Source organism: Pholcus phalangioides, unplaced genomic scaffold, assembly GCF_987345545.1.
Source record: "Pholcus phalangioides strain wild (caught in Gottingen) unplaced genomic scaffold, Ppha-v1.0 ptg000040l_1, whole genome shotgun sequence".
Lineage (NCBI taxonomy): Eukaryota > Metazoa > Arthropoda > Arachnida > Araneae > Pholcidae > Pholcus > Pholcus phalangioides.
This window is the reverse complement of record NW_028301626.1, coordinates 1,177,795-1,192,478: the sequence shown is the minus strand read 5'-3', so window position 1 is coordinate 1,192,478 and position 14,684 is coordinate 1,177,795. Positions and strand designations below refer to the sequence as shown.

General features: G+C 36.6%; 2 protein-coding genes across 3 annotated transcripts in view; both read left to right on the top strand.

Moving 5' to 3' along the window:
* Positions 1 to 1,951, top strand: part of casp (Fas associated factor casp) — a 33,678-nt gene extending 31,727 nt beyond the window's left edge. For both annotated transcript variants that reach the window (XM_089254238.1, XM_089254237.1), the window contains exon 18: positions 529 to 1,951. In XM_089254238.1, coding sequence (XP_089110364.1) covers positions 529 to 612 — 84 coding nt within the window. In that variant the 3' untranslated portion in view covers positions 613 to 1,951. The remainder of the gene's footprint in view (positions 1 to 528) is intronic.
* A 2,506-nt stretch (positions 1,952 to 4,457) lies between these two features.
* Calr (calreticulin) lies at positions 4,458 to 12,551 on the top strand. The gene is made up of 7 exons (XM_089254255.1): positions 4,458 to 4,722; positions 4,918 to 5,022; positions 8,373 to 8,576; positions 8,737 to 9,299; positions 9,729 to 9,821; positions 10,891 to 11,013; positions 12,337 to 12,551. The coding sequence occupies exons 1-7, from the start codon at positions 4,635 to 4,637 to the stop codon at positions 12,370 to 12,372; spliced, it is 1,212 nt and encodes a 403-aa protein (XP_089110381.1). The 5' UTR covers positions 4,458 to 4,634; the 3' UTR covers positions 12,373 to 12,551.
* The last annotated feature ends 2,133 nt before the right edge of the window (positions 12,552 to 14,684 follow it).

The following is a 14,684-nucleotide window of genomic DNA, read 5'->3' as shown; positions in this document are numbered from 1 at the left end:
GTGTCTAGTATGTTCATACAAGAAACAGGCCATGTAAGGGTTGAGTATTGTGTCTTGATTTTTTCACGCCTGTTGTATGTCATTTGGTAGCTCACTTCCTTTTAGTTGTTGGTCATTTATTATTGGCTGTCACAAATTCAAAACGAAATGGATAGGTATACGGTCGAATCTTGTTAAGAGGTACTCACTCAATACAGTTACTTATTTTGGTACAAAATATTTTTGGTATTTCTTCAGCTTTGTTTCATTAAAGTTCTACTGTAGATGCATATTCATGTTTTTCTACTTATCTAAATTCTAACTTGTATTCATTGGAACTTCAAAACAAAGTTTGTATTTGTATCGGGATTTTTATTCATTCATAAATTTCACTGATGACAGCTCAATGTAATTTGTAATTAAAGCGAGATGTTTTTAGTTTCTCATATCAATAGTATTTCTTATGTTGTGTGTTTTGCCTTTGGTTCTCATCAAAAAATAATTATTTGCACACTGGTAGCCGTATTAATGTTTTATTTTCTTCTTCAGCTCACGGCTCTGAACAAGTTCTGCACTCTCGAGGAATTGAAACTGTATCCAAAAGAGACCTTGACCCTTGAAGAAAAGAATTGACTTGGTTTTTTGTTTTCTTCTGCCGTTTCTCCCATCTCACTCCCGCTTTTCTGCATGACTCGTAAATTTGTACTGCTGTCGTCTGTATTTACAAAAACAAATGCTAAGAATGAATTTGGTCTGTATCTTCTGTGATATAAAAAAAAATATGGACTTGTAGATGACAAATTTATATATATACTTTTTTTTTGGCAAGGTGCAGGAATGAATGTTGTAAGTTGGCTCATACATAGGTGGCAGCACCTTCAGATTGGATCTGTGAAGAAAAAAAAATTAGTGCTACAATTTTTTTTTTTTTTTGGAGTTTTTTTTATGTACTTTCTTGCAGGTTGTAAAAAAACCAAAAATTAAAATCTGATTTGTTTTGTTTGAAATTTTTTCCCCAAAGTTTTATTTATATTGACCAACACATAATTATTTCTAAAGCTCTCAAATGATTATACAAAAATTATTTACTTGTCATTATATTCACCTTATATCTTTTGTACAAGTTAAAATTGTATCATATCTAGTAATTACTGAATTAAGAATCAAGGATGCTGGAAATGATGGTGCATTTGCACCAATGGTTTTGATTATCCAATAGTTCTTTGCTGTATTGATATAAAGATTGCTCATTTTTATTATTTGTTTAACAAAATCATGGCAGTATTTAAGTGATTCTGCCATTTTTTAAATTTTTCCTCTCCCCTGTACTGTTCGTTTTATTTTCCAGTATCCCTGATTAGAATAATTTCTCATCTGAACTTGTGTAATGTTCTGAATCACAGAAATGTCTCTTTCTCTAAAGGCATTACCTTCAACTGGTGATTAAAGTAAATTGAAAATGAAGCTCTTGCGTGCAAATTAAACTGGAAAAAAAAAATCTGTATTTAAATTTAGTATTTCATCAAACTTAGAAGTTAAGAAGAAGGAATAATTTATAATAGCTATGTATTTGTGTCATAATTATTTTACCAGACCAAGATGGGTAAAAATTATGCTGTTATTTATGACATATTTATCAGCAGTATATTCTCGTGCTGCATTATGTTGAGGAGGAAAAGTGGGGGGAGGGGGGGAATGATATAAATGTTCATTTCTGGCAAAAATTTGAAAATATTTCACACAGGTGTAACTTTTTAGTTTATAAGATTTGGTTTCAAATGAATGCAAACTTTCTTCTTGTAAAATTCTATTAATGCTGGCATTCATTACATTGATATTAAGAAAAAAGATGCATGTTTCAGCTTCCGTTAAGGTTTGAATTTATTTATTGATTTTTGTTTCCTCTGGAATTTTGAAAGCACATGTCATTTGAAGATAAAGTTGTACAAAATAAACATTTTGCTATTGGTTATTTTGATGGTTCTTATTAGCACTTTATTTTGTTAATATGCCTTCAATTTGACTAAAAAAAAATCATTATTAGAAACGTTTGACTAGGTTTCCACCCATGGAACTTTTCCTCTGGAAAATCATTGTTCAACTGTTGTAGCTCTTCAACAACTAGATTTATAGCTTCAGAAAGCCCCTTGGAAATAAGGTCTATATTATTGCAAGAAGAAATGAAGGTGAATCCCCTTTTCAGGCCTATAATTTCAACTTTTTCCTGGGGAAAGCACAGAACATATACTAAAAATGTGTGTATATAATCTTGGTTTATCCATTTCTATTGTATTTTTGAAAGCCGGGGGGGGGGGGGGCTGCTAGTTCTGTTCTGCCACGGCGCTAGAGGAGCTAATCAGTTTTATACGCAGGGCCGCAGCTATAGATACTTGGTCACCCCCTCGTAGACCCGCCTTCCTCCCAGTTGCGGCTCTGCCTATACGATGCCAAAATAGTACGAAAGATGCGATATGGGTTTGATGCGCAATAGCTGCGGTTATTGTGGACTAATTCACCTGTAAAGAAAAATCTTCCGATGTGGCGTAGCATTATTTAGTCCATTTTTGTTCTTGGAGGTTTCATCGTCTTGCGGGAACAGAATCCGTCCATGATGTCTGCATACCTATAGATGAGATCTATAGGAACTTTTTTGGAGGGGGGCAGACACCCAAAAAGCGCCTATATAACTGGGTGAACTCATTGTTCCCATCGTAGAGCGACAAAATCTGTTTTTTCGAAGTGACGTTTAATTGCTAAAAAAAGCACGATAGAGAACAGCAGTTGCCTATAGCCACTTCAAATGTCCTTATCAAGGCGCCTTACGATTGCCTAAAGCAGTGTTTCCCAAAGTGGGCGATGGAAGTTCCCAAGGGGGCAGCTGAAGCTTTGGGTTTGTTCGGGGGGGGCGGTGAGGAGAGAATTTTTTTGGAAGGAAGGCGAGGGAACAAGAAGTTTAGGAAACTGGCCTATAGCGATAATACTGACGTCACAGATGGCAGCTAAGTCAGCCTGGAGTGTCAAGGAGCCCTAGCACACTCTGATGAATTAAATTAATACCTAACGTCAGGCATAAGCGGACACAGACTTTTTGGACGGTGTGGGAGGTGATTTTCCACCTCAGCTCTCCTGCTTACGTCAATAAAAAAAAAACATTTAATGAGCCTGGAGGCGGAGTCCTCTGCATCCGGCTATGATTGTAATTGTTGACGGGTCTGGATTCAAATCCTGTTGAGAAAGAGTATGAATGTCTAGCTGCTGTGCAGTCTTGACTCCTGGTGCTCAACAAGGAATAGCCCGAAAGCTTCAAGTGCAAAGAGGTGAGGGCAATGCTGTCTTAACGCATGTCCCGCACGGCTCGGGGGCCTCACAAACGTGAGATATAGTTGAAAGGCCTGGTTGTGGGCCTCGGAAAAATCACTTAACCCGGTAGCCCATGGTGCTCTTAATGCGACTCTAGATGGGGGGCTCTCATGATAATGGGATCTGGTTAAGATTTCGAGATTCCATTTCGAAGCTTGTTAGGAGTTTCTAGTCTGGGAAGGCTATTAGAAAAAACACTTGCCGTGTGGCCTATGATGCTGTCTAAGATGGCCATATCTGGATGTTCTGGTTATAAAAAGAACAGACAACCCATGCAGTCTCAACTGAGTAAAAAGTTTTCGTAACCGTGAATTCAGAATGGTTTCGATTTGAAACCTACTCGTCTTCATCCAATCAGAAAAGCATTCTTTATTTTATTGCCGTTCTAAAAAGAAGAAATAATACATAACTCATACAAATAAACCAAAAAATAAATTCAATTAAATCATGTCTGCATATTTTTATTTATGAAATCAGGGTTCAACCTCTTTCATTGTTTCCTAGAAAACAATCTTTTCGTGTCATTACTCTTAATTTTTAATTAATGAGTTGCATTTCATCAGCGTTGCATTTTAATTATCATTGCAAATCTCAATTTTGAATTAATTTGAAAGGCTTTAAATACGGAAGAAGAAAAATCAATATTTTCCGTCATTTATTATCATTTTAAACCATGTATTTCAGGATATAACGTGAAATTCGCCAATTATTATAAATTCTGATCTTCACCCACATAACACAATATAATTGTTCACTATAGGGTGTTCATTAATCTTATCTAAAGACCTGCATATTATTTCATAAAGATTATGAAACATTTTAAAACAACCGAAACTCACAGATAACACACCCAACTATTGGCGACCCACTTCACGGCAACCCTCCCTGACGCCAAATAAATTCAATCGCGTGACGTTGATTATGATCTCAAATTATTGAGTAAAACACAAACCGATTTTGAATTAATTTCGATTTTTACGTGTTTATCAAAAAAAAAAAAAAAATTAATTATCAGTAGATTCCACTAATCGAGTAATTCAGACTATTCTATTTGGCTGCATCTGGAGTGCGAACACTTGCCAAACCAGTCAGCAAAACCACGAGTTTCAGCGTGGTAGACGTTGATTGGCCGAGAATGTTGGACCAATGAAAAACTTCCAGTTGTCAGACTCGTACCATATCTGTTTTAAAAGCCCTGTATGTTTTTGCGCTGTCCGCCGCCTCAATTTGCCGGCATCCTTCTGTTTCGCGTGTCGTGTGCGAGTTTGTGAAGCTCGGTGTTTTCAGGAATAATTATGTTGACTTCATCGATAATATTTTGTCTTCTGTGTTCTGTTCTCGCAGAACCCAAAGAGTATTTCCGGGAGGAATTCACCGACGCCGGTAATTCATCGTGTTCCGTAGTTTCCGACTTGAATATAGAAACGTCCCCACCCGATTTCTCTTTTTCTTCTTCTTCTTCTAGATTCCATTTCTTTGAAATTCGCATGTATTTGAAATTTTGATGTTCATTATTAATTTTTATATTCACAGATCATAACCATGTGTGTGTTATATATATATTTCTCCATTTTACAGATGGCTGGCAATCTAGATGGACGCAGAGCGAGGCTACGGGGAAAGAGTTGGGGAAATTTGTGCTGAGCCATGGCAAATTCTTTGGCGACGCTGAAAAGGATAAAGGTATTTTCCCCTCCGTGAAACAGCGTTTTTTCTTCGAAATTTTAGATTGTGCCCCTCCCCTCCTTTTAATTGATCCGTAAACTGATATCATTTTCCCCCATTTTTTAATTAATACATAAATTGTTAATGAACCGTTACTGCTGTGCAATTTGTTTAAAGGAGAAAAACTTTCGAAGTTGATCCCTTGTTTCTAGGCATTTTCTTTTTATTATCTTTAGTTCAAGAGTTGGGGGGAGGGGTTCGCTGGGACAAGAAAGCTCTGGGTAGGGGCATAGGCGTAAAGTGATTTGGAAATCGAGGGAGGGTGTTGAACCAATATGCGGTGAAACCTTAATACAGCTGGGGACCAAGGAAAAAATATCTTTTGTAGAGGGATTATCGTTATATCAAGAGGTAGCAGTTTAACATTAGGTTATAGGCCAGGGGTTCTCGAATTTTTTTTCCATCCCTAATCAACGTTTACCCGTTGCTCCCCCAAGCCAGTTTAAGAATCTAAAAACCTTTTGTCAAGGAGGCAGCCGCTGCTGCTTTGTGGCACCCCTGGAAGAATTTGGCGGTGCAGTTTGAGAATCCCTGCTGTAGGAGATTCTGAAGACTTGAAAAAAATATTGTTCTAGAGTGATTTATCATTACATCTTTCACTGTATTTCTATAAGTATTGTATCGATGGGGTGGTGAATATTTGGTGTGGGGGAGGACTCGTGAGCTGGCTACAAGTTAGTGCCGAGACATCTCCTATCCATAGGCAATATTCGTTCCAGAATGAAGTGGCTAATTTTCCATAACCATGGTCAGCATTAAATATGTGGTGACTTTTCCGTGTCAAGTAATGGTTACTTTTAGTGCTATTAATTCAAGACAAAAGTGTAATTAATTACATGAATCCAGGGGCGTAGCCAGAAATTTTGTTCGGGGGGGGGGGGGACCAAAGTGACAGAACAATAGATTTGGCCATCTTTTTCCCTTTTTTCGGTCATTTTCTCACATTTCAGGGGGGGGGGAAACCAGACCCCCCCCCCCCGGCTACGCCCTTGCATGAATCTAATGTTACAATATGCGATAATGGAAGCGTTTGGCCGAACAAGTCTTTTTTTCCAAACTGTAGATGAGACACTCACTATCAAAGTCATTGCTAAATTAGCAAAACTCCTTTTTTTTGTAAAGGTGCATAGCAACCACATCTGTGGATTTCTTCAGGAACGTGTAATGAAAGCTCTATGTGGGGCTTTATTCATTGAAAAAACCAGATTTTTTTTTTTTAAATGTAACTGATATTTAGCCAAAAGCTTCAGTTGAAATTTGTTGGGGAAATGCAAGAAAACTATGGAAAAAATTTTCACAAAAATTGAATCAATAAAATATGTGGTTGATAAGGGTTGTAAAAACTAGCCAATACAAATGCGGCTGTCAGGGTTGCCAGTTTTGGTGTGAATAAAAAGTTGATGCGTTCAAACTGACCATGCTCATGGAACCAGCAAAGTGTTTTTCAGGAGCGTCTTATTAAGTTGGACGTACCCACTTAAAAATTTCATTCTCTCTCTCAAAAATTAGTACAGTAAACTCGGTAACTCGACACCCCAAAAGTATCGCAAACATGTCGATTTAAGTGGATGTCGAGTTAGCAGGGTTTCACTTTAAATTTGTCCAATCGTTTTTTGTGTAAGTAATTATACACATTCGAACAATGCCATTAAATAAAATGTTGATTCTCATTAATTTGGGGTTATTCTGGGTTGTTTCATAATATAATCAAAATGTATAAAAAAAATTTACTTCATGAAAAATAATCAAGTATATTTTTGTGGATGAACGATGCAGTTATGCGAATTAAATAACTTTTTCACTTGAAAATTTTCTATCTAGCTTCTTCAACCATTGCTCGAAAATCTCTGATGTTGACTTTTTGCGAAATTTTTTGCTTTCTCTTGAATTATTGGTCCTGATAATGGAATTGAGTGAGATCGAATGAATTTGAATCACAAAAGTGTTGCTTCTTCGACACCACTGAAGTCTGATTTCTTATGCGTTTTCTGCTTGGTTCATAAGAATCAAATGCTGATAAAATTTTTTCCTTATTTTTACCAAATTTTTAAATGGTGTTCCGTGCAACTCCATATTCTTTGGAGAGTTCACTCTTTTTCTCTAATTCATTTTTTTTTCTTTCAAAATTTCAATGTTTGATTTTTAAGTTAAAGTATGAAGTTCGTGTGGAGCCATTGCACTGCAGTCGATACTCATGATGAAAACCAAATGATATATTCAGCGTCTAACCACAAGCTTCAGCTCTTTTTTTCTTTTACTTCTTTTCCAAGAAATCATTTCGAGAACACAATTTCTTAAAACTGAGTTCTGCCAAAAACATTCTTCGCAACAGACAATATCAAAACTTTCAATAGATGAGATTTGATCCCTATTGGATATTGACAATATCCACACTTTTTTGACCATGAAAAAAATGAAAGATTTTTTCTATAAACGCCACTAAAATGGCGTTTCAGAGGCCAGTCAAGAGGTTTCAAACATTCATTTTTCACAAGCATGCCCCCACCCCAACGCATAAAAGGGACCCACCATATTGAACAAAGAATCAAAAGATTGTCGAAATACCCACGAACAATGTTGAAAAATTCTTATAACTGGTAAAACACGGGCAATTGTAAAATCCAGTCGTGGAAAAGGGACAAAAATCGTAGTCGACTTAAGCGGAGTTATGTCAAACATGTGTTGATTTAGAGACTTTCCTTTATATTGAAATTAGTATATAGGGAATAATAAATGTTTAGTTATCCACGTGTTGAGTTATCAAGATTTCACTGTATTTGATTGCATTAGGAGGCTTGGGTGGGGCAATAATTTGAAATGTCTCAGAGATGAAGTCATCTCAGCTGTGTCATGGATCCTCAAACCATGTAATGTTCTCAGGGCCGTTATATGAAATATCTACCTAGAAATTTTATTCTTACTCTTAAAAATCGTAGTACTAGATCACATTACCACCAGGTACCTTTTTGCAATTGAGGTGCTTGAGTGGGTCCTCATGTGTTAAGGAAACACTAGTGGCAGGACATCACCTTGTGTTGAATGAGAATCAAATCCTTTATTCTTTCTTTGTCTTGTGAAATCTAATTGAAGACTAGAAAATATTACATAATGTAACATACATTACATGATATTACATTACATAACGTAATATCATTATTCGAGGGTGGGGTGCTGAAGTGAATTTGAGTGGATTGTAAATTAATCATTGCAAAGGCGACCATGGCTACAATAGCATTGGTACGAACCATCACTTTTTGATTTCTTTGTGAATTGTAATAAATTTTAATTTTTTATCTTTTTTTTAATAGGTCTTATGACATCTCAAGATGCTCGTTTCTATGCTCTTTCCACGAAGTTTGAACCTTTTAGTAACAAAGATAAGACTATGGTCATCCAGTTCACAGTCAAACACGAACAGAATATCGACTGCGGTGGTGGTTATTTGAAGCTCTTCAACTGTGCTTTGGATCCAAAGAATCTTCATGGCGAAACACCTTATCTGATCATGTTCGGTAAGGCGAATATTTCATTCACAGAAGTGCTAGTTGAACTGGGTTCACAGTTTCATGTATTCGCTGTGTATTTTTTTTTTTTTTGTGAATGATCACCTGCTTTTAGAAGTATTTGCGAGGTGTTATAAGTGTTAACAAATTCTTTTATTTATATTTATAGGGCCAGATATTTGTGGCCCAGGCACTAAGAAAGTCCACGTGATATTCAATTACAAGGGAAAGAATCTGCTTGTTGAGAAGGATATCAGATGCAAGGATGATGTGTATACTCATCTGTACACGCTTATCGTCAAGCCAGATAACTCGTACGTCGTGAAGATCGATAACGAGAAGGTAGAAAGTGGGGAACTAGAAAAGGACTGGCAGTTCCTCCCTCCCAAGAAGATCAAGGATCCTGAAGCAAAGAAGCCAGAGGATTGGGACGACAATCCCAAAATCGACGATGCCACTGACACCAAACCCGAAGACTGGGACCAGCCGGAATACATTTCTGATCCAGAGGCCACAAAGCCAGAAGACTGGGATGACGACATGGACGGCGAATGGGAACCACCCCAGATCAACAACCCAGCCTACAAAGGTGAATGGAAGCCTCGCCAGATTGATAATCCCAACTACAAGGGACCATGGATTCATCCAGAGATTGATAATCCGGAATACAAACCTGATACTGACTTGTACCTGCATGAGGAAGTTTGCGGTATTGGACTGGATCTATGGCAGGTTAGTATTAATCTGCTCATCCCACACATAGAAAATGTATTTTCTATGACCGAAAGACCCTAGTATGAATTATTAAATTTTGGGTTGTGGGATTACGCTATAAAAGTTCTATAGGAATTATATAAAACTTGAAAATGCAACAAATAAACATATCAGTTGAATGTATCGGCAAATTTAACTATCTTATTGGTTGAAAAAAAAACAAAGTTTTGTAAAAGATCTTTTATCAGACTTTTATAGTGTAATCCCGGCTTTAAATAGATATTGAATGTAAAAGTTCATATGAATAGTCAAGACAAAGCATTTTTCTTTTTGAAGTTTTCATTAATGTCTCACTTGCCAATTTTATTATATATTGCTGTAACAGATTTCTTGATGCCGTTGAATTGTTTTCATCTTATACAAAATACATACTGTGTATTTCGATAGGTGAAGTCTGGTACCATATTCGATAACTTCTTGATCACTGATGATGAAGAATATGCTCAGAAAGTTGGCGATGAAGTGTGGGGTGTCACCAAAGTAAGTTGACTAGATGTTCTCAAATTTGTTTGTTAACAGGAACTACCTATCAGATTTTGTAATTTATTTTAACTGTTCATTTTGATTGATAAATTGTCTGTATCAGTTATTGGACCCCCCCACCCCCCTAAATTTTCTTTAGTGACTTGGTTATTAACCCGGATGTTGGCGAGTATCGGCAAATTTTTGAAATTATATTTTGTATTTAGTTTAGATTGTTTTCTACCTAGTTTCTGTTTCAACCTTTACTGTTGCAGCATCCAATCGTGTATAAAACTGTCAGAGTTCTCGTGAAGAATATTTTGCGAACCCATTCTGTTCAGATGCCCGCAGCATCAGTAATCTTGCTGAATCTGATCTTCCATCACAATACTAGGAATTCTCCAGTTGTACCTGAGTTAGAAACTTCAGTTTGGCATCCAGGACACTCTTGTTCAATGGACATTCAGCTAGATTTCAAATTCATTAATCCACAAATAGTCTTCTGAGATGAGTCAGAGTAGTATCCACATGAAGTCTGTCCTATTCAGTTTCGATCTGTGTGGCTTCTTAATTTTAATTTTCCCACTGTAATTGTCACGGTACAAACTCTGGAAGACTCCAAAAATATGAATCACAAATTGTTATGACTGGTTTTGCGGGGTTATATTTCCAGCTATATATTCTAGTGTCTGTATTCAAAATTTTTTTCTTTGTCAATCCATTTACATAAGTGTAAAAATTGGTGGTAAGTGTTAATTAATCGGTAGAGAATAAGCTTCATTATAGACAACTTGTCGGTTTGCTAGAGCATGTAGAATCTTATCTAGTATTGGAGGGTGCTGGGAATCTTCTAGGGTGTGTATAGTGAATGGGGTGGGTGTTTTATTGTTTGCCCTCCCCTGCTGTATGGGGAAGGTGGAAGATCATGTCTCAATTGTACTTTATCATTCATCTTCGTCTAGTTAATTTTTAGGCGAGGAAAATAGATACGTTTGAACTAATCAGAAACTGAATTGCCCATGCTGTTTATGAATTTTCGCTCCCATGTGCAAGATCCAAATATAAACATTTTTTATTCTTTTTGAAGGAAGCCGAAAAGAAAATGAAAGATCAACAAGATGAAGAGGAAAGGAAGAAAGTCGAAACTGAAACTAAGAAAGATGATGAGGATGATGACGATGAGGATGATGAAGAGGAGGAAGATAAAGAGGTATTAAAAGCTAATATCAAAATTCTTGAATTTCTTCAATAGTGATCTGCGGGGCTTAAATAAGAATGTCCAGTCAAGTCATCCTCATCAACTTTTGTTTTGGGGAAAGGTTTTATACATAAAAATATGTACAAAATTCAATGTGTTTAGCTAGTCTGAAGTTCTGCACCTGCTTTTAGGCCTTGATCCAATGACTGTTTATTGTTCATTGCATGTTCCCTGTAAAACCTGGTTTATACAGGCTGTGCTGAGGTAGATTTTAGAAGACGTTCAGCACACTAGGTGATTTTGTACCAGTTGTGCTGTGGGTGCTTGAGCACCTACAGAAATTTATAGAATGGGTCCGAGCACCCCCAAAATTGATTTAGACATCAAAGTTTCTCACGTGAAACTGAAGACGAGTGCCCACATGTTCGAAACACTTCAGACGCCCTTGCTTTGTACTGTAGAGACACAATTATATCCACAGTAAGCATTGGTACATAAAAGAAATTATTTTGTAAGCATTTGTGCTGGCAATTCCTATTTTTGTTTTGATTGGCATGGTACAGTCAATCTGGACCTAGCTTTTATATGGATGTATTTTTTAACAAAAGTGGGAGTGGGGGGGGGGGTGGTTTGACATGAATTCTCCTTATCCTTTGAATAAGGCTAGAAACGGTATTTGATCTTTATGAGCAAATATTCCATGTACAAAACTTTATCAGTGATTATCCATTGATTTTTATGACATAAAAATCTTGTCTACCTTATATTAGTGAATCAAATGTACAGTATACATCGGAGCTTGACTAATCCCAGGGTCCTCGTGAAAACTATGAAATTAGTATTGACGTATAAAATTTTCTATGTTGATTTTTGAAAAGGTTGGGAGTCTAAAAATATCAGTTGGGAGAGACTGTTTTTCTTAAAAAAAAACTGCTTAGCTCTTGGAAATTTGGGTGGCGTCTAAATTATTTTTTGATTTGTCATGCCCTAGTAACATTCAACAATCATGATTTATGATGAATCATATTATCAATGTGTGATGGAAGTATTACTAAAAAAAACTTTATAAGTCAATTCTATTTCATAGTGTCATTTTTTAAAAATGGCATTATGAAATAATGACTAAATCACTGACACATATTTAAACTTTCAAAGTCTTCCCTTAATCACCAATAATTTCTCTATTTAGAACTATTACAATGATCTCGTTGCTAATGAAACACATTGGCACACCTAGTATTTTTCTTTTTTCGTTAATGTGCCGAGATAATGAATTGCTCCCTGTTTAAAAGTGTTTGGTTTGTTTTTATATGAAATCTGATTGTTTTTTCACAGGAGGAGAAACACGACCACGAGCATACAGAGTTATGAGGTGCTTCCTAATTTATATCTGTCATCTAACCATTCCCCCTTGGAGAGCGCAGTTCATCATCTGTTGTAAGGACTCTTAGTCTAAGTCGACTTTTTGTACAGTTGGGATATATTGCTTTTCATCAAGATAATGTCATTTTTATTTGTGATATAAAAAAGATTGTTTTTGTTTTTCCGAAGTAGTTTCGTGCATATTTGAATTTCGTTTGTGTTGTCATTGCTTATAATTAATATATCACTTGTTGAACCGCAAAGTCAGACAAAAAAACCAATCTCTTTCATCTTTAACTGTCATATTCGGGAAGGGTGGGGGTTGGCATGATAAAACATAGGAAATACTGCCATAGACTTGTTATAGATGCTATATTTCATGTTTTTGTGTGTTAATACAAAGTATAACATTTCACTTTGAAATCTTTGCCGCTTAGGCCATTTGCATCAATGTTCCCTCTATCTACTCATCAGACTTATGCCAAATAAAGAAACAAGGTTATTAACCGTTAGTCCCAAGCATTGAGATTTTATGTCGAGAAAACCCAGTACATTTCAAACATTGTGGACAACTGACGGTGCGTTACCGATTGTTGAAGTCGCACGCTCAGATTTACTGAAGCAAGTACATCACACAGCTCCTTTTAATGTAAATAGTACATTTTACAATAGGTATAATAATGCAATAATACATTACAAAATAAAAATTTTAATTTCATTGTTTTCTCAATTTTTATCGAACAAAACATGATTCATCTATGTAAAATAAACAAAGCGCTATCTCGCCACTTGGTATTTCTCGACATAAAATAAAACAAGTGCTATCGCACTGCTTGGGTCTTTTCATACTCATTTAGAGAAAGTGCGGTTGCACTGTTTGGGATTCTTCGACAGTGTTTTTTCAATACCCCCGGGACTCCAACGGTTAAGGAAGCTACACTTGGATAGGAATGTAAAGAAGTTTAGGAAGAAAAGTTATTAGTTTCTGTCAGGAAATGAACCTTGGTCTCCTATTGCAATCTGGACAAGCACAATATACCAGAAATGCAAAAATTTCATTTCTTCTATATAACATACATATCATGCTGTGTATGTTATATATATATATTACAGCACGATACGTTGAGTAGGAACATAAGACTATTAACTCAGTGACAAGAGAAATGCATGCTTTATTCTCAGCCCACTGCACATCAAGGAAAGTTTTTCTGATGCTCAAGTGAACTTCGGACCAAACAATGTGCAGAAAGTATTTCCCTGATGTGTCGTGGATTAAGAAAATAAGGCATGTTTGGGAAAGACTCTGAGAAACACTACTTGTACAGTCTAGATTGCTTCTGGAACAGCACTGTGGAAAAATGGCTTCTCAGGAACAAGTTTACTAAAATCGTCGGGTCTGCCTGGGATGTTCTAAGGGGGCCCGGCCACATTTCGTAACGGTTTTCTGGTGAAGGGGCAGAGAACTGTTAAGAAATAAAGCTTCCAAGTGGAATATGGTGGGCAAAAATGTGACTACTTTCAGAATCTATAGCAGAGCTGGCCATTGCACCAGGGCAACCTTAATCCATAGGGCCAAATGGTGAAATCTGGTGCTATGATTTTCGAGTGCAAATATGTAAGCCGTTACCTAGCTATGTATTCTCCCAATGTTGATACTGCCATGCATTGAAGAAAGCTCACTGAACTCTAGTCCAGGGTGAGGTTTGATTTATTGCTTAGGGTTGTTGGATTGTTCCATATTTTAGAGGCCTATTTCTCCCAACTAATTAAATGGGTGGGATGAAAAGTGGATCCGTGCTTGGCCTAGGAGATTCGAGAGGTCAACCGTAAAAATTGAGAAATTGAATTTTCTAGATGTAGAAAAGGATTAGTCTCCTCCGGGAATCGAACCCGTGGGTCCCCTTGCATACCGGGCAAGTGCGCTGACTAATACACCAGAGAACCGTACTTTTCAATTCCTTATAACACGCATTAGTAGCGTGAAGCGCTGAGGAGACAGCAGTCTCCCTTAACTACAGCAATTTTCACCCCAGTTGGTGTTTTTCTATTTAGCATTAATGGCTCACCAGTAAAGTGCCTGTTACCCATGCAGCCTCCAAATACACGTAAAAAAATAGCTTGAGAGGAAATACAGTCAACTCTCATTGAAACAAATACCATTACAACGGGAAAAATATTGTTTTAACGAAAACTTTTCTAATCCCTCGGATAGGTTTACATAGGAACAATATAAAAATCTGGAATTCCTTTGTTACGAAATTTCGTTATTACGAAGTGATTTCTCGGGTCTCTTGGAGTTCCGGTCTAATGGGGTTTGACCA